At 48.0% G+C, this 24,824-nt stretch overlaps 2 protein-coding genes across 3 annotated transcripts; one reads left to right on the top strand and one right to left on the bottom strand.

Moving 5' to 3' along the window:
- The first annotated feature begins 38 nt into the window (after positions 1 to 38).
- Positions 39 to 7,784, top strand: Tapbpl (TAP binding protein like). Its single transcript, XM_048444118.2, has 7 exons — positions 39 to 173; positions 911 to 1,141; positions 1,274 to 1,546; positions 3,641 to 3,979; positions 5,439 to 5,744; positions 7,162 to 7,245; positions 7,408 to 7,784. Exons 1-7 carry the CDS (start codon positions 110 to 112, stop codon positions 7,416 to 7,418), a joined length of 1,308 nt encoding a protein of 435 aa, XP_048300075.1. The 5' UTR covers positions 39 to 109; the 3' UTR covers positions 7,419 to 7,784.
- On the bottom strand, positions 5,111 to 16,287 carry Vamp1 (vesicle associated membrane protein 1). 2 transcript variants are annotated; one of them, XM_085687149.2, is made up of 5 exons: positions 16,130 to 16,287; positions 12,984 to 13,110; positions 12,653 to 12,811; positions 12,154 to 12,205; positions 5,111 to 8,573 (listed from the first exon to the last, which is right to left on the bottom strand). In XM_085687149.2, coding segments are annotated over exons 1-5 (393 nt in total). In that variant the 5' UTR covers positions 16,132 to 16,287; the 3' UTR covers positions 5,111 to 8,520. The 2 variants fall into 2 exon arrangements, with proteins under 2 accessions (XP_085543275.1, XP_048300077.1); XM_048444120.3 differs by lacking the exon at positions 5,111 to 8,573 and adding an exon at positions 9,768 to 11,743 and having other exon boundaries at positions 16,130 to 16,285.
- Positions 16,288 to 24,824: the final 8,537 nt, after the last annotated feature.

Below are 24,824 nucleotides of genomic sequence, written 5' to 3' on the forward strand. Positions count from 1 at the left end.
GGCTAGCCAAGTGAGGGGCGCTCCAAAGAATCCTCTCTTCAGCGGGGGATCTGTAGCAGCGGAACCGTGGAGCAGGCAGCCAGCGAGGAGGAGCCTGAGAGCAGCCTCCATGGGCTCGGAGCCCGGCTGGTGTCTGCTGCTCTGTCTGGCTCTCTCTGGGGCAGCAGGGACTGGTGAGTGCTGTCTGGCTCCGTGGTAGGGGAAGGAAGCCTTGAGCTAAGGGAGTCCCGGGAAGCCACCTACCCAAAACAACAACAACTTCCTAATGCCTTCTAAGCCTAGCAGATGAGTGTGGCTTAACATGTCGACATGAGGAGCCAATTTGGAAAGGGGTACGGCTGAGAACTCACAGAAAGAGTAAAGGGGCTTCCTCTGTGCAAAGGGCAGGGTGCCACCATTTCATGGGAGAGGGCACTGCACCCTAGGAGAAGGAGGGGCTTCCCAGGCTAAGGAATCACTGGGAAGGTGACTCTGGAGCTGGAGGTTAGAGGTCACAGCAATGGCAGAAAGCTGAGGACTCTGGGCAGGTTGGGAAATGAGAAAATGGCTGTCAGCGTCCCTAGGAACAAGAGCCCAGCTCCTCTCCCCCGTGGCAGGATTTGTTCCTTTTTGTTTTGTTTTTGTTTTACTGGGGGCGCCTTTCAAAAAAGTTTTCCTTGTATTCCACAGTTGGACTGTAAAAATTTAAAAGCATAAATCCCCCTGACTCTGAGCAGGACAGATCCAGAACTTAAATAATTCCTTCAGTAGCTGAGTGGCAGGTGCCTCCCCAGAAGTTGGGATTTTGGATGATATGGCACCAAGACAGAAGGACCCAGAGGCATCCTTACCTGGTGATCGGCCAGTGGTTTGGGAAAGGGGTGGGCGGCAAATATGGAGGAAGAAGGTGTTCATCTCACTGTTCCTGCAGAGCCCCCCACAGCAGAGAGACCGTGGCAGCCCACAGACATAGTCTTGGACTGTTTCTTGGTGACAGAAGACAGGCATCGAGGGGCTTTTGCCAGCAAGGGGGACAGGGAGAGGGCCCTGCTTGTGCTGAAGCAGGTGCCAGTGCCAGACGACGGCTCCCTAGACGACATCACTGATTTCCAAGCGAGCACAGTGACCGAAGGCGACCCACCTGTTATCTTCGAGGCCTCAGGTGAAAACCTTCTTCCTTCTAGGCTTCCTCTGTGGGGACAGCTCAGGTCCCAGCCATATCTACCCACCCCTGCTTCCCACCTGCCTGGGGGTGTCTGTCTAATATCACTTCTGTGACCACCCTTCTCTCCAGTGGACTTGGTACAGATCCCCCAGGCAGAGGCCTTGCTCCACGCGGACTGCAGCGGAAAGGTGGTGACCTGTGAGATCTCCCAGTACTTCCTCCAGGCTAGACCAGAGGCCACTTCGGAGGGAGCAGCTTGGTTCATGAGCAATGTGCAGGTATCTAGAGGGGGACCCAGTGTCTCCATGGTGATGAAGACTCTAGGAGATGCTGAAACTGGAGCTGTCTGGCACCCTACGCGGAACCTACCCCTGAGTCCCCAGGGTACGGTCAGGGTTGCAGGTGAGAAAATCAAAAGCAGCGGCACGAGGTTTCTTTTTAAGTTTTTATTACACTTAGTGTGTGTGTGTGTGTGTGTGTGTGTGTGTGTGTGTGTGCACGCACATGCCACAGTCCATTGGTGGAGGTCAGAGGCCAACTTGTGGGAGTTGGTTCTCTCCTTCCACCGTGCGGGTTCAGGGACTGAACTCCATTCACTAGCCTTGGCAACAAGCCCCTTTACCCACTGTGCCATCTCAGTGGCCCCAAGTTTCTTTCTTTTAGTTGTGAGAGCTGGGATAGAAGGAAGAAACAAATTCTATAATCTATCACGTAGGTCTTCACATAGACCTTCATCTTTTCCTTCTAAAATATCCTGAGTCCCAGAGCAGGGGACGCTGGGAGATTCTTACTTGATTAAGGGTCAAAATATAAAAATCATCGGGTATTTTCTCCAAAAGTGGAGTTGACTTTTCTCTCACTGGGCTGTCGTGGGGAAATGAGGTTGTTCTGTCTACACTGTGGCCACCGCTCTCTTCTTTAGCCAAACACCTGTTTTCTCTCACTGAAAAGCCACACTGCTCTGGTTCCTCACAGCAATTTCAACAGAGCACAGGGAGACAGAATGTGTTCCCTACCTCTTATTAACAAACCCCAGTCCTAAGGGAGGAGCTTGGTCCTGCTTCAACTTGCTGTACCATGCTTTGTTGACACCCAAGGGAGGCCTGCCCCTTTCTAAACAGAGACTAGAGAGATGGGGAGTGGGTGGGGCGGGTAAAGGGATGGGGGAGGGAGCTGGAGGAGAGGAGGGAGGAGAAACTGGACGAGATGTAAAATAGATGAAAAAATTTAATTGATAATAATAATAACCAGTCCTTGTCCTCTCCCATTTAGCACCACCTACGAGGTGATAGAAATTAGGAACACAGTGGCAGGTATCTGAAGAGTCCAGTTCAATATTTTGCCTCTAAAAGGAGACACCCAAATCCACAAAAGATGGAGATGTGGGGGAGCTCCTCTCCTATCCCTGGAAAGCCATAAGACATTAACCTTTATAATTATTTTGTCTGTGCTGAAGATTGAGCCTAGAGCCTTGTGCATACTAAACAGCTACTCTACGCTGGCCTACAGCTGTGACTCCTTTTTCAGTTTTATTGTGAAATGGGGACTCTCACCAAGGCGCCCAGGCAGGCCTTGAACTTATGATCCTGTTAAGCCTCCTGGGTCACTGACAGTCCAAGTAGGTACTACCATTCCCTCTGCCTCTACGGCCCTATCTAAATGAATCTTGACACATCAGAAAAGATGTCCAGCATCAACCACAGGTCTTGTGTGGCTCAGTGCTTCTCCCTTTTTGAGATGATTTAAACCTAAAAATAAAGCCACACTGTGGTGGTGTGCAACTTTAATCCCAGCATTCAGGAGGCAGAGGCAGGTAGTTCTCTGAGAGTTCAAGGCCAGCCTGGTCTACAGAGTGAGTTTCAGGACAGCTAGAGTTACACAGAGAAACTGTCTCCAAAAAAACAAAAACAAAAAAACCAACAACAATAACAAAACCAAAAGAACAAATAAGTGAAATAACATAGTCCCACGCGGCCTCGACAAATCTCATCAGTTCTTCCTCTTGTCCTACGTCCTCTCTGCCTCTGCTAGAGACATATTCTCCCCTGAACTGACTAGACCATAGGGACCACAACACTTCACCCCCAAATGCTCCTTCCCATGTACAGCTATAGCTTAGAGCTGAGAGTCAAGGCCATTCTGCTTCATAACCACCAAACAATGATCCCAGAAGCATATCAAGGCTGGGGAGTGCGCTACTCATAGTAACAAGGGATCCGGTGGAAGAAGAATGAAGTAGTAAAGCTGGTGGGGTTGTGTACACCCGCAGTCCTAGCACTGGAGACCTAAGCAGGAGGACCATGAGTTCAGGCTCCCACATGTGCCATGCTGCCCTGTCAGAGCCCCCATTTATTTGCAACTCCAAGGGACAGGAAATGAACTCAAGGGGTGCCACTGTTCGTGGCAGGGAGCTGGGGAAGCTGTCTGTCCACCGCTCAGAGGCCATGTGACCCAGGGAGGAAACAGTCCACAAGCCACCCTTTATTCTCTCCACAGTGGAGTTCCAGGTGACGTCAGAGACCCAAGCCCTGAATCGCCTGCTGGGGTCCCCTGTGTCCCTGCACTGCAGTTTCTCCATGGCACCCGGCCTGGACCTCATTGCGGTGGAGTGGCGGCGGCAGCACAAAGGCAGCGGGCAGCTGGTGTACAGCTGGAAGGCAGGGCAGGTGCAGGCTTCACGCAAGGGCGCAACGCTGGAGCCTGAGCAGCTGCATGCAGCTGGGGATGCCTCGCTCACCTTAGCCAACCTCACTCTGAAGGATGAGGGGACCTACATCTGCCAGATCACTACCTCTCTGTACCAAGCTCAACAAATCATCCCCCTTGACATCCTAGGTAAGGCTTGCTGGCCTGGGTTATTCTGGGGAGAGGGGAAAAAGAGGGTGCCTATGGGGAGTCTTTCCCAGACTAGAATCCAAACCCAGAGGGAATCTCGTGAGAAAAAGGATGCCATTCCCACAGCTCAAACGCAGTCTTCATCCTGGAGGCACAGATGGCATCCGATAAGGAGTCCCACTGAATACCAAGATAATTCCCCCAAGAAATAGACAGTCCAGAATCTTGCAGCCCTGGCTGGCCATCTGTAATTTCAGTCCCTAGACCACTTCTTGAGGGGACCCTGCGGGTGTCTAGGCAGGGAAGCGAACCATGCAGAGGTAAGAATGAAAACTCGGTTCACATTGACTTTGTCAACTTGGATCAGACTTGCAGAGGGTGACATCAACAAATTTAAACACGGTGTCATCTGGAAAGAGTTCCCTAGTGTAATACAATCCCCGTAATTACATCAGAACTGCCATTTCTCCCAAGAAGATGGGTTCTAGAGATAGGCTACCTATACTAGCTTAAGGGCCTAGAGAAGGCTCTGGTCTGGCCTGTCATACAGGAAATGGAAAAGTCTTTTGGGCTATTAGCACCTCGACCTGGTTGTGGGAGCTTGGAATTGTATAGCCTCTGACTATACAGAGAATGTAAGGGCCATTTAGACTATTAGGTATCTCTGGAGCTGGTTGTGGGAGCTTGGTGGAGCCTCTGGCCATAAGGATCATTTAGACTACTAGTCTTGGATGTAAGAACTTGATGTGGCCTGGGCCAACAGTTGACACAGATCACCAGGCTGCTTGTCACTCCTAATTCTTAGCTTTCTGGATGGAAGAACAGAATTTTCATCTTTCCCATTGAAAAGACAATCCTGTATGCTTAACACTCCTGGCTTCTCTGGAGATCTGTGGGCTCAAGGAACTCCATGCTTCGCTCCCAATACTTCCTGAGGGGGCGGTAGTCAGTCAGGGCAGGCAGAGGGAACAGTTCTCATCACAATGAGCAATCACTGCTTGCAGGGGTGATAAGGAGCAAACCAAGGGGGCCACAGGTGTGGCTCAATAGTACAGCACTTGCTTGTACAAGTAAGACCCTAGGTGGAATTCCCAGCTCTATTAAAAAAATAAATAAATAAGGGCCGGGCAGTGGTGGTGCATGCCTTTAATTCCAGTGCTCGGGATGCAGAGACAGGTGATCTCTCTGTGAGTTCGAGGCCAGCCTGGTCTACAGATGAGTTCCAGGACAGGCTCTAAAGCTACAGAGAAACCCTGTCTGGGAGGCGTGGGGGGGGCGCGGGGGGAGCATGCTAGCCTGTCATTGACTTTAAAGTTCCAGAAATGCATCCACTCATGACCCGCATCCAGGCCGAGCCCCTGGAACAGAGATGTTCCTGTCTCCACAACCTACCTTCACTCTCAGAGGCCTCAGGCTCCTCTGTGGGCCCTGATCAGACGCCTCTACAATCTTTCTCCAGCCCCCCCCAAAGTACAACTGAACTTGGCAAACAAGGACCTGCCGCCCTCCCTGATCTGCAGTGCGGCTGGCTACTATCCTCTGGATGTGGTGGTGACATGGATTCGGGAGGAGCTGGGTGGAATTCCAGCCCAAGTCTCTGGTGCCTCCTTCTCCAGCATCAGGCAAAGCATGATGGGAACCTACAGCATCTCTTCCACCGTGACAGCTGAGCCCGGCCCGGCAGGCGCCACTTACATCTGCCAAGTTACCCACATCTCCCTGGAGGAGCCGCTGAGAGTCAGCATGAGGGTTTTACCTAACACAGGTACTGGGAGTGTCCTATCTCTTCCTCCACTTGAGACTCCCCTACTTCCGGGTCATCTTCAGCCTTGTGCTGATGCCCACTTGCTCCGTTCCACCCTCACACTCTTGACTTACCTCTCCCAGAGTGGCAGCCACTATCACCATGAATTCCCAGTCTCCAAATAACAAGCTTGGGCTGGAGGGGCGGGTGCTGCTCCTTCCCACTAGGAGCTAGTTCAGCAGGAAGGGAGCCCTTATGACTAGAGCATAGTCCATGTGAAAACCAGATTGTACAATAGCCGACAGAGAACTTAGGGAACATGGCTATAGCCAAGGGTATATGAGAAAAGGGGCAAGAGACAATGATACTTCAAGGTAGTTACATCTGCACATTTACGTGACCAAACGCTGGAAACTCAACTCTCTAGACTGATTTTAATATTTCATGAGTTTAAGTGTTTTTCCTGAATAGAAGTGCACCATGTGCGTGTGACGCTCATGGAGGCCAGAAGCGGGCATCAGATCCCCTCGGACTGGAGTTACAGATGGTTGTCAGCTACCATGTGGGGCTGGGAATGGAACCCTCGGTCCTCTGCAAGAGCAACAAGTGCTCTTAACTGCTTAGCCAACTCTCCACCCCCAATATTCTCAACTTTTAAGTATGATGCCACACGTTACACCTATTTATTTTTGGAAATGGATCTTACTGTTGTTCAGGCTGGCCTCAGACTCCTTTGCCCAAGCAATTCTCCTATTCAGCCTCCTAAATAACTGGGACTACAGATACCATTGCCAGGTCCAACACTTACAGACGATAAGTTGGTATTTGCAACACTGAGCAGTTTGCCCAAGGTTCTCCACCAGTAAATAGTGAGAGAGAAAATGTAACCAGCAGGCAAGCCGAATGCCCCTAGAAGCTTACGCCCTATGATCTCAATGGACCACATGCTAGAACTTCATCCCAAAGGCCAGAGGATGTTGCAGTTTTAAGCAGAAAAGGATATGAACCTCAAAATGAAAGTATCTGAGAGCCCAAGACATTATTCGGTTGCTCACCAGACTACGAACTTCCCCAGAGCTCAAGTTTTGTTCTAGCTCACATTATTCCCAGCTATTTGCTGTCAGTCGCTAGCATAACCTCAATCTCTTTTGCGAAACACTTTCAACTGTCTGGGGTGGAATGGGGGATAGTGGTGTGTGTGCCCATAATCAGACTAGAAGCCTGCAGCAGGAGCCTAAGTTGAAAGCCAGTTAGGACGTCAGGGAGACGCTGTCTTAGAACAAGGTCCTGATGTGAAAAGAGGCAGAAAACAAACACAAATCTGAGAGTCTTGAAAAAGCGCAGGCCCGCGGTGTGCGTGGGCCCAGGGCTCCAGTGAAGATGCACAAGCACCCACAGCAGCGCTTGCTTCCTAAAGGGTGTTCCTTCTCACCCACAGAGCAGACAACAGCCTTTGGAATCTTCTTTGCCAGCGGTCTCTTCATTCTCGGGCTGTTGTTTCTGGTATTCCGGAGACAGCAAGGTGAGTCTGTAGATGAACCCACTCCTAAGTACCTGCCCCACACACACCAGGGATGAAGCCCCAAGTGCCGAGTTCCAGGTGTTTCCACTGTGTCCCCAATTCCTGCTTTTGGAAGTACCCCATTTGAAACCAATCTTCTGTTTTCTCTGTTTCTGTGTCAAGGCCTGCCATGACTATGAGGTACTCCGGGTAGCTGCTCTCTTGCTTCCAGGGAAAAAGCAGCAGGAGCCTAAGTTGAAAACCGTTTTCTAGCTACTGAGAACTCTGTGCTGAGCTGTGGGACTGAAAAGGGCCTGGAGAGGGCACCATGTGTGGGAGTGAGGTGCTGGTCCTGGCCCGCACAGGTCTCTGCCTTCCTTCCCAGTTGAGAAGACCCTGGGCTGATAAAAAGGGAGGCAACAACAGGAGGGCAGACTTATCTGAGTGGAGGCTAACACCACAGTCAAAGGCGGAGTGAAGGGAAAGGGGAAGAGGGCAGGGCCAGCCACTGCTCACAAACTCATGACACTGTCCAAATAAACGCACTTTGTGTCTACACAGCCAGGTTTTTCTACTTTCTTGTCCTTCTCCCTGTTGTCCCAACAGATTCCTGCCAGGGCTATACCCCACTGTGGTATAATCAGAAATTAAGGTCTAGACCCTTCAGACAGTTGGCAGGAGTTTGTGATTCTTAGGTGACACTCCCTCAGCTGTAGGAGAAGCTTCCTGTGTTCATTTCTATGAGGTATGTTATGGATACACACATTCAGCATATAAAAACTGTGGATTATGAAGTCTACTATCAAAAACACAAAACAGGGATGCTAGAGAGCTGGCTCAGTAGCTAAGACTGCTCTTCCCAAGGACCTGGACGTGGCTCTTGGCATCCACTGGGCAGCTCGTAACCATCTACAGCTTATCCCAACACCCTCTTCTGACCTCCTTGGGCATCAGGCGCATGCATGCGATACACAGACACACATGCAGGAAAAGCAAGAATGCACACAAAATAAAAACAAATATATCTTTTAAAAAACATCTGTGTTTGTGTGTGCCTGCTGTGTATCTCTGCACCACATGCATGAAGAAGCCTGCAGAGGTCAGAAGAGTAGCTGGATTATCCACGGTTGCGAGCTGCCATGTGGATGCTGGATAGAGAAGCCGGGTCCTCTGGAAGTCCTCTTCAGATGCAACTACTTTATTGTTTTACGCATATAAGCATTTTGTCTGCATGTATGTATGTGCACCACCTGCATGCCTGGTACCAGAAGAGCATCAGCTCATGGGGGGCTGGAGTTACAGGTGGTTGTAAACCATCATGCGGGTGCTGAGAATCAAGCATGGGTCCCCTACAAGAGGAACAAGTGCTCTTAACCCCAAGCCAACTCTCCATCCCTAAATAGAATTTAAAAAACAAAACAGGAGTGGTGGTGTATGCATTTAATCCCAGCACATCAGGCAGATCTCTAAGTTCAAAGCTGGCCTGGTCTACAGAGTGATTTCCAAGACAGTCACAGCTACACAGAGAAATCTTATCTTGAAAAAACAATAAACATTCCCTGGGCTGACAGGCAATGTGTCTTTAAATCCCAGCACTTGAGGGGCAGAGGTAGGCAGATCTCTGTAAGTTTGAGGTCAGCTTGCTCTACAGAGTGAGTTCCAGAACAGCCAGGATTGTGACACAGAGAAACCCCGCCTCAAGAAGAAAGAAAGAAAGAGAAGAGAAGAGAAGAGAAGAGAAGAGAAGAGAAGAGAAGAGAAGAGAAGAGAAAAGAAAAGAAAAGAAAAGAGAAGAAAAAAATTCCTGGGCTTAGAGTCACAGAGCAATGTCTTAAGGTGCTGGAGAGGCTGGAGAGACTACTTCACAGAGCACTCGCTGCTCTTGAAGAGGTTTGCTTCCCAGCACCTACATGGTGGCTCACAACCATCTGTAAATTTAGTTTCATGGGATCTGATGCCCTCTTCTGGGTGCCAGGCACACGTGGTGTAAATAGATGCATGCAGGCAAACACTCACATGCTTAAAATAAATAGGAATAGGTCCTAAAGCGAACTTGCTATTTCAGAAGACCTGAGTCTGGAGAATGCATTTAAGAGACAAGCACAGTGGTGCACACTGGAAACCCCTGTCCTGAAACACTAAAAATAAATAAATAAAAATTAATTAAAATGGAGGAGCAAACTATACATGAGAACGAGAGAAAGGAGGTACAGGCTGGAAGCCTCGTCTAGGCACAACCCGTAAAAGACGGTAAGCAGGTGGAGGCAGCCGGGGGAGGCCTGAGAAAGCCTGCAGTGTTTGCCAGTGTGAGTGCCCACTCAGCTTCCTGTCATCGCTTCCTCTCACCAGCACCTGCACGGGCTGGGCTGCTTCACGTACGAAGGCTAACAACACAGACCACTTCCTCTGCCAACACACACAGAGACTTTAATTTCCAGGAAGACCGAATAACACACACCAGGCAGTCCTTCTGGCCTACAGCCAACCTAGGATGACACCCTCTTCTCCCCTCCCCAGCACAACAACCCAGACAACAACCAAAATGATGTTGTGGAAGGAATTTGTATTTTCCGCCGTCGTTGAGAATACATGAAATTGGTAAATATGTCACATGCCTTTGGTGGAAATACAACTCTTACTACTCTATACATAAACTATGAGACTGGGTTAGGAAAAAGACAGAGGCAAGGACAGACACAATGGAAACCCCACATCGTCTCATGGCAAACCAAAGAAGGGGATGTGGGAAGCTTGGCTTCACTGGCTGCAAAGTCCCAGGGTTTAGAGGCATACTTGCTCATGCACATGGGTGGTGGGAGGGAAAACAGACTGCAAAGACACAGAAGAGGGCTCGGGGTGGGGTGAGAAAGAAAATAAAAGGGCTAACACCCCAAAAGAACAAAACCAACTACACCTGGTAAGCCTTAGCGGGACAGAAACCCGTGCTAGGACTGGGTGGACCAACAGGGTAAATTTGCTCCAGGCTCGGAGTACATCAAGGACAGTGTTGGTTCTTCTCCAGCGGTGACCCCCCTGCACTAGGCAAAGAGAAGCCCAGAGGATAGAGGAGAGCTTCGGGGGGACGTTGGGAGAGTACACTGACTGCTTTCTTCAGCTCTTCAGTCCCGCCCTGAGGCAGGACGAAGGAAATGTGGCAAATGGGCAAAGGGAAAGAAGGATGGTTTTGCAGAGTGAAATGCTGCTGCGTGGAAAGGGGGCACACGGGCTGGCATGGCCCCAGCCTCCTCCTGCTTGTGGACCAGAGGACAGAAGTAATAAAGGCCTGAGAGCACCCCCTCCTGCACTCCCCCTAGCACCTGGGTTTATGGCATGCGGCATCCTCTTGTGAGGCTCAGCAGCAGCTCCCATCCTCAGGTTTCAGCCTCTATTCACACAGGGCATGCAAAGGGAGTAGAGGAGAGAAGGCAATGCAGAATTCAGATGGGGGAAGATGGTTCCAGAGAAGTTACTGAAGGAGGAGAAGCAGACAGCTCCAGATGCGAGGCCCCATGCCGGCACAGCAGTGCACAGCACACCTGTCACAGGCTGGCACCCCTCCCATCCAAGACTGAGCTGCAGGCTTTGCTGGGAAGGCCTTCCTGCCACATCCCTATCTCAGGCAAGAATGAGAGAAAGATGTGGAGGAAGGGATTCTGTGGAAGCCTGGGAGTCTAGTCTCACCATTTCATACCCAGTTCCCATCATCAACAGCAAGGGAGGCTGAACTTCAATAATGAGATGGCAAGAAGCATGTCCCCAAATGCTTGCTAGTTCAAAGCTGAGTAGAATTATTTGGTGCCCTCATGAGCAACATAGAACACTTTAGAAAAGATGAGGAGACAGCGGCTCCTAGACAGAAGCATGTGGGATGGCGTCTCCTGCTGCTTTTATAATCAGTAAGTACTTGTTTTCTAGGCCCACAGAGAACAATGTCTAAGGCTGTAAAGTTCCCCAAAGACAGAACATCTTACACTGACAGACAAGCAGTAACTACAAAATTCCAGTTGGACTTCTGTCTTTAAACAGACCTCTGGGACCCGAGACAGTCCTGGCATGGGGGGAAGTTTCAGGGTAGTGGTTACCAACTATTATATAAAACAGGCAGCAAGTCATTACTTCCCAAGTAGTCTGGGTCCCCTCGTGCTGAAGGCCAGCCTAGCTAGGAGACAAACACCCTTCTCCTTCCCTCAGCCATGCCAGCTTCTCAGACACTTCACCTCTGCCATCCCCATTGTCCTCCTTCCCCTGGCCACAGCACTTTTAAGCTCTGGGGTAAGGAAGGGGTGCCAGCTGTTGCTCTTTGGGTAGTGACTTCAAGACCGGCCACACGCAGCATTTCTAGTGTGAAGGAAGAGAGTGCAACAGAAAAGGAGGCATGGGTGATGGAGAAGCCTGGGCTAGAATGGAGACAGGCAGATGAAGGAGTTGGCTGAGAGAGCAGACGGGGAGAAAAAGACATGAACTTGGATGGCAATGGAGAACAGGGACGGGTTGGCACATTCTCAAGTAAAAAAGTAGACTGGACACAGGAATCAGGAAGTCCCAGACGAAGAAGGAAAAAGAGACAGGAGAAAACAAGAGGGCAAGTTACATCACGTTACTAGACACCCAGGTCTCTCAGTTACAGGCACCCCAGTCCCAAGGTCTCCCTGGGACACAGGCAGAGACAAACAGCACAGCCACACTTCTCAGCAGAAGGGGCCATCTTCCCACAATTCTTTGCAGGGGGAGGCTTGTCCATCAAGGAATCTCCTTGTCTTTGCCCTCCCTCCCCCCACCAACCAGGCGATGATCCCACAGCAGCGGTCTCCATACCTCAGTCAGGGCAGCCCCACTCCCCAGCAGGCAGGCAGGCAGGCAGGCAGGGCTGGGAGAAGACTCCAGGACCTTCCCACCTCTTCACCCCATGGCAACCTCAGCGATACTTACTTACAATAACGACCACGATGATGGCACAGATAGCTCCCAGCATGATCATCATCTGAGGAGACACGACAAAGCATGAGCCCTTGGACTCAGGAAGGAAGAAGGGAACAGGACTACAGACGAGAAGCCATCCACAGGCTTCTGCTTCTCCCAGGACCGTAAAGACTCAGCCTTGTTTCTGCTTAGCTCCCGATGCCTGTTCATTCTTTCTTGGAATTCCAATTGAAAGGCAAATTTTGTGAAGTGTTGGCTGCATTTACAGACGTTGTAATACATGTACTGAGCCAGTGTGTTGCTGTTGGGGGTCTGAAGAAGAGCCAGGCGAGAATTTCTGGGAAAAAAAGCTACTTCACTAGCCTAAATTCTCAATTCCTCTACACAGGGCTTTCTCTGTGGTTCTGAATACTCTAGTCTACCCTGGTGGCCAAAACAGGTAATGCATATCAAGGAGGTGTCCAGACCTCGGAGGGAGGGAAAAGCAGGTGAGGGCAGGGAGGCGCACCTTGCAGTTTTTCCACCAGTACTTCCTTTTCAGCTTGGCAGCACTGCTCTCAAACTGGGATGCTCCGGCCTGCAAGGCGTCAGCTCGGTCATCCAACTCTGACAGCTTCTGGTCCCTCTCTAGGACCTTGTCCACATTCACACGCATGATGTCCACCACCTGAGGGGGGTGCAGGAACAGAGCTTCTGAGAGCTCCCGACTAGAGACAGAGGACATGAGCAATGCCTGGGAGCTCACCAGCCAAGGCCTGTGAGTCCGAGGCTGTTTGGCCCTGTATAGAGGAGAACAGGTGAGATGAAGCTTTCTGCTCGGGGATTGGCCAGGTACCTACCTCCTCCACTTGTGCCTGGGTTTGCTGTAGTCGTCGATTACTGGTCATATTAGGAGGGGGACCAGGAGGACCTCCACCTGGGGCAGCCCCTTCCGTTCCTTCAGCGGGTGGCTGAGCTGGAGCAGACCTGTGGAGAGAAGCAAACAGTACAGTGACTGAGACAAGGAGAGACTCACAGGCATCAGCACGTACCACCAAGCAGAGCATGAACGCAAACAGAGCACTTTTTAGCTCCTCTGCAATCCCAAGAGCTGAGATACAGCCTAGAGACACGGGGCGGAGGACGGAAGATCTCCTGCCATTCGGATGAGGGTCACAGTGCCATTAAGAGATCTTGACTGGGGCTACCCTGTGATGTAAACTCAGGCACATCCTCTGGCAAATGGCCACAGGGACAAATACGCCAGCCTTGACCTAAATGGAATTTGCCTGGCCATTAGAAGCTCTTCCCACGAAATAAAACAGGAAAACCCAAGCCAGAAGAGATGAGATTTGTAGAAAAGACTAAACGGTGAGGACAACTGTACTCTGGTTGGAGTATGACAGGGACAAGCTTGTGGGGGGGTCCGGTCACAGTTAAGTTTTATACTGTAACTGGTACATGACAGCTGCTGCAAAACCAGTCTGGAGACTCACCAAAGGCAAAGTCTGCATAGACGAAGTGAGTCAGGAATATTTGCATAATTCTTGGCAGAGAGAAGATAGGGGTTTCATTTAAATTGAATCTGGAGCCTAAAGCAATTACATTAATTGTTCCAAGAGCACAGACCAGAAGTAAAAACGCTTGAAATAATCTTCCATGTGCACGCAGCACTGTCGTCCTGTCCCGTCCTTCTTCAGACTCGGCAGAGTCTCAGGGTACTGCCCTGGGCCCATGTCCGAAGACAAAGCGTGAATTGCACTACTGCGCAGCATGTGAGGACTAGCCTCTCTTCCGGCACTGATGGCCAAGAGCACTCATGGCCTTGGAGGGAGCGATTCTGAGTGGGCTTGGTTTTGTCTTGATTTGTTTTTTGGTTGGTTAGGTTTTTGGGGGGTTGTTGGATTTTTTCTTTTCTTTTCTTATTTATTTATTATTTGTTTATTTAGAGGCAGGTATTTCCTATTCCCTAGCTGTCCTCTCTATGTAGACCAAGCTAGCCTAGAACCGAGATCCACCTGCCTCTGCCTCCCAAGTGCTGGGGTTAAAGGTGTGCGCCCACACGTGTATTAAATGTGAGGTCTTTAAGATAAACTTGTCTCTGACATTCACCAGCTAACAAGTTCCCAAATCAAGCCTACAAAAATGAGATTTTTTTTCCTGCCATGTGAAGGCTGCACAAGCAAGGTAAAGAGAGATATCTAAAATTTGATGGAGAATAGAAATTTCTTAAACTCCATAAAACATCCTTGCCAGAGAAGTCCAATAAATAAGGCAGAAGTTAAGCCATCAAGAAGTTGCCAAAAAGAAGTAAATTCCTTGATTAATCACAGCAGAATTAATACCTTGAATCTCCTTTTCCATAACTAAGTAACTTTCTTCTAGATAAGACGCTCTCGCCCCTCGAGAGGCCATACTCAGATTACATTGGCTTCTTCCATTTAAAGAGTCACTTTCCCATGTCCTCCCTAGACACAGAGGAAGGAAAGGAAGATGCAGGGCCGCGGGAGCCAAAAGACTTGCACTGTGATTGAGCTAGCTAAGCAATCTAGTTCTAGACTGAAAGCAGGGACTCCAATGAGGTTGTAGCAGCTAGTGTTGGAAGGAGTCCAGGATGGTGGCACCAATGACAAGACTAAGGTCAGAGACCTCGTGACTCCTGGCTAGCCATCATGTTTTCCCCACCTCCTCCAGCCTCACACATGAAACCACCTGGAGCGAGTCGGCTGGGAAGGGCCCCTCCCCAAATAAAGTAGCTTGTCAAAAACGCACAAAATGTTAAAATCACAGAACCCAAAAAGAAAGGATGGGATGACTGTGAGCTTTTAGAGGGCTCACTTCACTTACTACCTGTGGGGAGCTAGAAACACTCCACATTAACCTACCCAGGGAGTTATAATCCTTATGTAATACAAGTCAATCCCTTTTTTTTAATCATCAAAAGAAGCAACACAAACAGAGTGTGGTGGCGCACACCTTTAATCCCAGTGCTTGGGAGGCAGGGGCAGGCAGATCTCTGAGTTCGAGGCTAGCCTGGTCCTATAGAGGGAGTTCTGGGACAGCCAGGGTTACACTGAGAAACCTGGTCTGGAAAAGCAAAACAAGGGGGGGGGGGGGATGGAGAAAGGGAGAAGGGAGAGGGAGAAAGAGGGAAGGAAAGAGAGGGAAAGGGGGAGAGGGAAAATGTAAGCACACACACACACAAATACATCTAGCACCAGGCAAGCGATCCAGGCAATGAATAGAAAGGAAATCCTTCATTATGGGTATGTGATCATGAAGGGAGTTCTTAATTTATCTAGACACAGATCTTCAGAAGACGATGATGCTGAACACAGCTGGAGACGAACTATGTGTTTTGGATGAAACGAAGAATTCACTGGCCTCCCTATTTCTCCTCCAATATTTGACTAGGGCTTGATCACTGGAAAGCACCTTAGCATAAACGGCTGCATCTCTTGCCACTGTCCCCTGAGACTTTCTGAGCTGCTCACAAGGCGCCACAGAACTAGCAAGTAAGTTTCTGCAGCTTTGTTCACAGCCATGGGGCGGGCATATCACACTTTTTTGGGTGAGGGGCATGCAGAAACCCAGAGACTGCTGGCAACCCGAGTTACTATGGACAAGTGCACCAATAAAAGTCTTCCCAGAGGTTTTAAGAGACAGATTCCGTCAAACAAGAAGGGTCTCCCAGTTCCCTGCCCGTTATCTATACCTCCCCCAATTCTTCCCCTTTGGGCTTCCACGATATAAAGACGAGAGGAGAGGATGCAATGAACGTGGGACCCCCGCGCCCCTGCCCTGCAGAGGAGTGCCGACTGCAGTTGGTGCGGGATGGAGCGCTGCCCGCATCCCGGAGTGGCCCGGTCTGGGGGCGGCGCGAGCTGGTGGTTCCCGGCGTCGCTGCAGCTGCTGCAATGCGCCATTTTCCGTCCCGCAGAGTTGGACACTGCGGAGGGAGAGTCCGTAAGGAGGTGTCGAGGACCCTAGACCAGAGTCAACTCACATTTTTCTGATAGAGGAAGTGGAGGTCCGTCCCTCTCTGGAGAATGCAACGAGACAGACAGGGAGCCGCTGCGGATGAAGCAGACGGAACTGCGGGGCTCCGCCTCACACGCGCTACCCGGAACTCTAACTGCTGTGGAACTTACTGCAGGTGCGGCGCCGACTCCCGACTTTATTAGCGATGACCACGCCTCTCGGGTGACGTTAAAATCTCTAGGTCCAATCCACGCGGGGAATGTCCTTCCAGCCCCGCCCCAACAACTACACCAATCACAGTTCTCCTCTCATTCATTGCTCCTCCTTCACTGGCCAATACAGCGGTGGTTGTTTAGCGTCCAGCTCAGACTCAGCGCTTGAGTTAGGCGGTTTGTGGCGTCTGCCAACCAATCGCTGAACCGGAGGTTCCTGCCACTCTTACTACTCCCGCCCACAGCACCTGGCGAAAGGAAACCCAGGTGACCTGGGCCCAGGAATCCTACGGCTGCGACGGTTCAGCAGGGGGTGCAAATTCATGGTGCATTGGCTAGCCGGCCACCCGGCCACCCTCCCCGCCTGAGAACGTAAAGCCAAATGTTTTTCAATATAACCTCTCCTAAATGAACTTCGTACCTAAACTGCTCCGTCTAGATTACCACAGCGACTTAGTTAACCCAGCCCAGAAACTAGACTTCCCAGTTTTGGGGTTTGTTTGGTTGGTTTTGTTTGTTTTGTTTTCTATTTCCTTTTTAAAAAGAACTTTTTTTTCTCATTTATTTTTACTTTATGGTACAAATTTTTGCCTGCATGTATGCTTGCCTAGTGCTCTTGGAGACCAGAAAAGGACTTCTCCCCTTGAACTTGAATTACAGATGGTTTTGTGTGCATGTAAGTGTTGGGATCCAAACCCTCTGCAAAAGCAGTATGTTTTCAACCACTGAGCCATCTCTCTGCAGCTCCACCACTTCCTCTTTACACCACCTCCAAAAACTCATTAAGGAGTAGAATTTTCCTTTTGGGGGAGGGAGTTGTTAGGAGGTTTCTCTATCCTGGCTATCCTGGAACTCACTTTGTAAGCTGGCCTCAAATTCACTGAGATCTGTCTGTTTCTGCCTCCCAAGTACTGGAATTTAAGGTGTCCACCTCCTGGGCTGATTTTTTTTCTTACTATTTAAAGAATTTTCTTCTTTCTTCCAATAGTATCCCTTTCCTAGACATCAATTGTAAAATTCAACATTATTTTATGCCTCACATCTTAAAAAGCAGTTATACATGTAATTTTTTTTTCTTTTTGGTTTTTCTAGACAAAGTTTCTTTGTAGCTTTGGAGCCTGTCCTGGAACTCACTCTGTAGACCAGGCTGACCTCAAACTCACAGAGATACACCTGCCTCTATCTCCAGAGTGACGGGATTAAAGGCATGCACCATCACTGCCCAGTGTGATGCATTTTCTTAGCCCTAGAATTTTTAATTTACATTTATTGGAAGCTTGGGTTTGTCTGCAATGTAAATTTTTATCTCACCCTTGGGCATTCATACAAAGGAAAATAGAAAATAATAACATAATAATGGAACACCTACAACTTCACATTCAGAGGCTTTTTAATTTTATTTTGTTTTATTTAAAGAGGCTTGGGTAGTCCAGGATAGCTTGGAACATGATATGTAACCAAGAATGACATTGAAATTCTGATCCTCCCTACTTTCACTTTCTGAGTGCTGAGATTACGGATGGACCCATACCGCCTTCCTTGCCAGAGTGTTTGCCAGAACTCAGGTTCTCTTACATGCCAGCAAATCACTCTGCCAGCTGAGCCACAATCCCACCCCCAAACCCAGTTCCAAAGATTCATAGTTTTCCCTCGGGTCCACATGCTAAGTCTTTAGTGGTGCAGCGTTTCCCAAGAGGCTAAAGATAGCCCTCCTCTCCCTCTGGAATATTCTTTCAAGCCTCTGGCATCCATTTTCCAAGGTTTAATGCTCTTGAGCAGGTGTGACAAACACAGTGTGGTTACTGCCTGACTAAGAGCTACAGCAAAGCGCCCCAGTTTAATAGATGCCAAAAGAAAGAGAGAGGAAAAAGGGGACAGGCTATGATCAAGCCTATGGCCAATCTTGTTATCAGGGTACCTATGTAAATAATCGCCATGCGTGGCATTTATTTTTCTTTTTTTAAATTCCCTGTCTGTCTTCAAGCTCAGAGATTCAATGCCTCTGCATCCAGAGTGCTGGAATTAAAGGCATTCGCCACCATGCCTGCTCTTAGAACTTTTCGCCTCAGGCAGGCTGTGACTGGGTTGTTTTCTGAGCTGGATCAAGCGATGCTCCGGCTTCAGCCCTCCCAGTGCTGGGGTGACACTGAACGGCATCTTAAAATGATGCTCTTGAGCTGACAAAAAAGTCAACATGGTCTCAAGACCAACACAAGAGAGATCCTTGTGTCCTTGATCCTCCAAGAGGCAGCTGAACATGGAGCACGGTGGCCTCGTGGTGCCTCTGTACCATAGGAAACAACACGAAGGTCTTTCTCAAAGTTAGAATTCTAAGAGAAAGGAGTTGGAGAGATGGCTCAGCGGTTAAGAGCATTGCCTGCTCTTCCCAAGGTCCTGAGTTCAATTCCCAGCAACCACATGGTGGCTCACAACCATCTGTAATGAGGTCTGGTGCCCTCTTATGGCCTGCAGGCATACACACAGACAGAATATTGTATACATAATAAATAAATAAATTTATTTAAAAAAAAGAAATCTAATAGAAAGTCCCTGCATGAGGCTGGAACCCCTATGTTGGCAGTCAAGAAGTTTTAAAGAGATGCCAGTCAAGTGTTCTGCAAATGAAATTATTTGCAAACTAGGTGCCCGTTGAAGCGCTCGCTCGCTCTCGCTCTCTTTCTCTCTTCCTCTTCTTGTCCTTTTGAATATCTGAATTCATAACTTCGAACTGTTTGTAATACTTTTGTCTGAAATCCTTGTTTTAGTCCCTTTTAAAAGCTTTAGTGGCTCCTCTTCCTAAAACCAACATGGCAGGCATTTCCAGGTGCTCTCAGGTGGACAAGCACCCAGCACCAGCAGGAGCAACGCACACCTCCCTGGTGAGCTCCCTTGCAATAGAGGCCTTGGGGAATTTCCACAGAGACGGTTCCAAGAGAAATAAACTGTGGTCAGATGCTGAAAACAAATCAGGAAAGAAATGCCAAGAATCCGAGAGGCAGAGACAGGAATTAAGGAAATTAAAAAATCATGCCAAGCAGTTCAATGTCTGAGTAATAAAGGATCTAAAAAGGAGAAAACAGGATATATGAGAAAAGGAAATGAATGGATATGGAATTAATTATAAAATAAATGCAACAAAAACTTTCAGAATTAAATGAGCCTTTGCAGACTAAATAGTGCCTTCTAGCTACTACAGAGAAAGAAAAAGAATCACACCAAAGACACATCTTTCTGTAATCTCAGAACAAGGGAGGAAAACAGAGGGTCTTAAAATCTTTCAAAAGGAAAATACAAATGGAACAGAAAAGAAAATGGCATCCCAATACAGGAAACCATGGCAGTGGCTCCTTTAAAAGCAGCAACTTCCAGGGGCTGGAGAGATGCTCAACAGCTAAGAGCTGCTCTTCCAGAGGATGCAAATTAGTTCCCAACACCCTCATGGTGCCTCACAACTATCTGCAACTCCAGTTCCAGAGGATCTGACACCCTCTTTTGGCCTTCCAGGCACTACACACACATGCAGATACATACACAGAAGCAAATATACCCACACATATACATAAAATAAATATTTTTACCCGGACAAAATGATTATTAGCCTAGAATTCTATAACATCTCAAGTATTGATGAAAGTGAGAGGAAAGGGGCTGGAGTCATATCCCTGTAATTTCACCATATAGGAGAGAATGGACAAGAGGATCACTTGAGGCCAGAAGGTCAAATCAGCACCACCTGCCCTGACTAGATTAGGAGGAAGTACACCCTATGATGGACAGTTCCCAGGAAAGTATCTGACAGACTTAGGCATTTGAAAGCTGTTTTGGTTGGTTTTCTAATGCCATTACAAAACACTATGACCAAGGCAACTTATAAAAAGAAAACATTTAATGTATGGGCTGTGGTGGAATATTTAACTATGTAAAACATATGTTACATTGTGTTGTAAAATACTGCTTTAACTGCATAAAGGTGTGTTACATTTGTTTAACTATGTAAAGATTGTTTCATTTGTTTAATTCTGTAAAGATGTGTTGCTGTTTTATCTTGCCTGTATAAGGAACCTAATTGGTCTAATAAAAAGCTGAATGGCCAGGGCTGGAGAGATGGCTCAGTGGTTAAGAGCACTTTCTGCTCTTCCAAAGGTCCTGAGTTCAATTCCCAGCAACCACATGGCGGCTCACAACCATCTGTAATGGGGTCTGGTGCCCTCTTCTGGCCTGCAGGCATACAGACAGACAGAACATATAAATAAATAAATAAATAAAATATGTTTAAAAAAAAAAAAGCTGAATGGCCAATAGTTAGGCAGAGGAGACATAGGCAGGGCTGGCAAGCAGAGAGAATAAGAGGAGGAATCCAGGCTCCAGAGAGAGCAAAGAAAGAACGAGTAATAATCCAGGGGCCAGCCAGTCAGGCAACTGCCAGACAGAGAGATATGAAAGAAGTCAGAAAAGTAAGACATACAGAACGAAAGAAAGTTAAAAAGCCCAGTGGCAAAACATAGATGGAAAGGAACAGGATAAAGTAAGTTACACGAGCTAGTGGAACAAGCATAAGACCGAGCATTCATAATTGATAATAAGTCTCTGTGTCGTGATTTGAGTGACGCAAAACGAAGGCTGCTACAGGGGGCTCACAGTTCTAGAGGGTTAAAATAACAATCATAGTAGGAAGCGTGGCAACAAGCTAACAAGATCTTATGCCTGGCCCACAGAGGTGGAAGAGCCGGTGGTGGTGGCATATGCCTTTAATGCCAACCAGCGCTCAGGTAGCAGACAGATCTCTAAGAGCTTGAGGCCAACCTGATCTACATGGAGACTTTCTAGGCTAGCCAGGACCACCTATACAAAGAACCTGCCTCAAAAATAGAAGAAAGGGAGATGAGATGACTCAGCAGTTACAGTACCGGCTGCTCTTGCAGGGAACCCAGGTTCAATTCCCAGTACCCATGCTGCAGCTCAAAACAGACTGGAACTCCAGTTGTGGGAGATCCAGTGCCCTATTCTGGACATAAATAAACAGGGGTTGGAGAGATGACTCAACAGCCAAGAGCACCAGCATCTCTTCCAGAGAACCAAGATATGATTCCCAGACCCCATATAATAGTTTATAACCATCGCCAGGCGGTGGTGGCGCACACCTTTAATCCCAGCACTCAGGAGGCAGAGGCAGGCGTATCTCTGTGAGTTCGAGGCCAGCCTGGTCTACAAGAGCTACATCAGGACAGACTCCAAAGCTACAGAGAAACCCTGTCTCGAAAAAACAAAACAAAACAAAACAAAAACTAGTTTACAACCTTTAAAACACCAGACTCAGGGGATCCTACGCCCTCTTCTGGCTGCCAAAGGCACTTACATGGTGCACGGACAAACAAGGAGGCAAAACACCCATACACATAAATAATAAACAAATCTTTCTAATTTTCTAGGCATTTGCTTTTCTATGTTCGTTTTATTGTAACTGGATTTTTGTTTGGTTGGTTTTATTCACTGCTGAGGATCAAGCCCAGAGTCTTGTGCATGCTAAGCAAGAACTCTACCAACTGAGATAAAACCACAACCCTATTACATAATCTTTAAAAAAATAAAAATAAAGTTGTGTATGTTTATGGTACATAGCATGATGTCTCAAAGATATATACAATGAGGATAGCAAAATAATAATAATGATAATAATAATAAATGGCTAAAATGAACATTGCCTTACATATGTCTTAGTTACGTTTCTGTTGCTGTGAAGAGACCATAACCAAAGCAAATAACACTTCATTCTTTTTTTTTTTTAATATTTATTTACTTATTATGTATACAATATTCTGTCTGCTGACCAGAAGAGGGCACCAGACCTCATTACAGATGGTTGTGAACCACCATGTGGTTGCCGGGAATTGAACTCAGGACCTTTGGAAGAGCAGGCAATGCTCTTAACCGCTGAGCCATCCCTCCAGCCCATAACACTTCATTCTTATGGTTCAGAGGTTGAGCCCATGAACAACCTAGCAGAGAAAACGGCGGCAAGCAGCCGTGGTGCTGGAGCAGTAAATGAGAGCTTACACCTTGTCCACAGCAGCAGGTAGACACACACACACACACACACACACACACACACACATCTTTACAATCAATTTATTTATTTATCTGCATATAAGGTTATGGGAGCCATTGTCATTCAAGCCACCACAATATCATCAAATTTTAAAATTACATTTATTTTGTTACTGTGTGTGTATATCTGTGAGTGTCCACGTGGTCAAACTCTTTTGGGAAGGAGCAGGAGGTGTGGCCTTATTGGAGGAAGTGTGTCATTGGGGGTGACTTTGAGGTTTCAAAATCCATGACAGGCTTAGTATCTTTCTCTCTCTATCTGCTGCCTGTGGATAAGATGTAAGTTCATCACTCATATATATGTATACATGTATGTGTGCATATGTATGTGTATGTATATAGTATCGAGGCACTGTCATATGTATATACGTGAATACTGAGACAGTGTCTCCTGTGTTCCAGGCTGGCCTCTAACCCACTTTGTGTCCAAGGATGCCCTGGAGCCTCCGGAATGCTGGACTCCCAGTGTGTGCCACATGCCCAGTTTACTCGGGGCTGTAGAGTGAACACAGAGTTTCCTGCACGCTAAGCAAGCAGTCTATCGTTTGAGCAACACCCCCAGCCCAACCTGACATGTTTTCTTCATTTTTGTGGTTAGGACGTAAAAATATTCTCTTAGCAATCTGGTATAGTGGCACACCTGTGTAATCCCAGCACTCAGGATAGAGAAGAGTTTAGGCTAGGCTCAGCTACATTGTGACCTCAGGGTCAACCCATTCAGCCACCTTCACATACTATAACCTGCTGCTGTTAACTTCCAGGGCACCTTCCCTCCATCCCCGGAGACCTTGTGAATGCTTAAGCCTCTCCCCAATGTAATCCCAGCCTCCGGCCTCCATCTTTAGAGGCCCCTCCCCTGTGCCCGTTGAACCTTGACCCCTCCCAACACTCCCACAGATTATTTAAACTGCTCCCCAGAAAACAAACACCCACCCGTGGTTTTTTTGGTTTTGTTTTGTTTTGTTTTGTTTTGTTTTGTTTTTGAACAGGATTTCTCTGTAGCTTTGGAGCCTGTCCTGGAGCTAGCTCTTGTAGACCAGGCTGGTCTCGAACTCACAGAGATCCGCCTGCCTCTGCCTCCTGAGTGCTGGGATTAAAGGCATGCGCCACCACCACCTGACCACCTGGCCTAAACAGGTGGTTTTCCCTCATCCTCTCCAGTGCTCAAGTTGGCAGCTTTTCGTTTCCCCTGGGCCACCTGAGAGCGCAGGCGTCTAATTAAACCTGGATATCTTTTTAATTTGGTCTGATTTGGTCCGATTGGGATTATTTTGCCTTGGTGGAGAGGCACGGTTAGGTAGTATTCCTAACACCCACCTCTTCTCACCTACGGCAGCAGCAATGAAACCGCATTCTGCTTCTGTAGATACATCTATTCTGCACGTTTCGATGGGACAGTCTTACAGAATTGGGCACTTTATGACTGGCTTTTTTCACCTGTTTCCAATTTCCGTCCACGCAGCGTGAACGGGTACTTTATACTCTTGGTAAACTGTAGCACAGATAACAAAAACCCAGAGACAGACATTAGGGTTCAACCTGAAGATCAGAAAAGGAAAGCAGCCTGTCACTGGCTCTTACCTCTACCTCAAACTGAAATGGCAATCCTGCCTCCACAAATCCTCAGAATGAGACTGAGTTTGAGACCTGTTTTATCCCATTTTATTATATTCCTCTCTAGTGCTGAATTAAAGGTGTGCACTACCACTACCCGGTCTCTATGGCTGACTAGTGTGGTTGCTTTGCACTGGCCTTCAGGCAAGCTTTTTATTATTATTGTTGTTATTATTATTATTATGACAGTGTTTCTCTGTAGCTTTGGAGCCTGTCCCAGAACTAGCTCTTGTAGACCAGGCTGGCCTCGAACTCACAGAGATCTGCCTGTCTCTGCCTCCCGAGTGCTGGGATTAAAGGTGTGCACCACCACCACCACCACCAGCCCTGGCTACTGTTCAGCTTTTTATTAGACTAACCAGGTACCTTAAGCAGGCAAGGTGAAACAAATTAATCTTTACATAATTAAATATTTCACAACACTCCTTTAACATTCCTTTAAGATAACTTAATGGCTGCCTCCTTCAGGAAGTCTTCCCTCCCTTTCCTGCTCCCCCAGGACGGGATGGGGACTGCTCTCCTGCATCTATCTGCTAATTCCCTTTTGAGCTCCTAGCACTGAATCTTTCCAAGATCTACTCCAAGCATTGTGTCATCAGCGAGTACCTTTTTAGGGCTGAGGCTATACCTCAGTGGAAGGACACATGACTAATACATGTGAAGTCCTAGGTTTAATCCACAGTAACTCTCATTCATGTACACACACACACACACACACACACACTTCTGACCCCCTTTAAAAAAAAAAAGATGTCTCATGCAACTCTTTTCTTCTTTTTTTAAATTTTT

This window comes from Myodes glareolus, chromosome 3, assembly GCF_982192425.1.
Source record: "Myodes glareolus chromosome 3, mMyoGla1.1, whole genome shotgun sequence".
NCBI classification, from domain to species: domain Eukaryota; kingdom Metazoa; phylum Chordata; class Mammalia; order Rodentia; family Cricetidae; genus Myodes; species Myodes glareolus.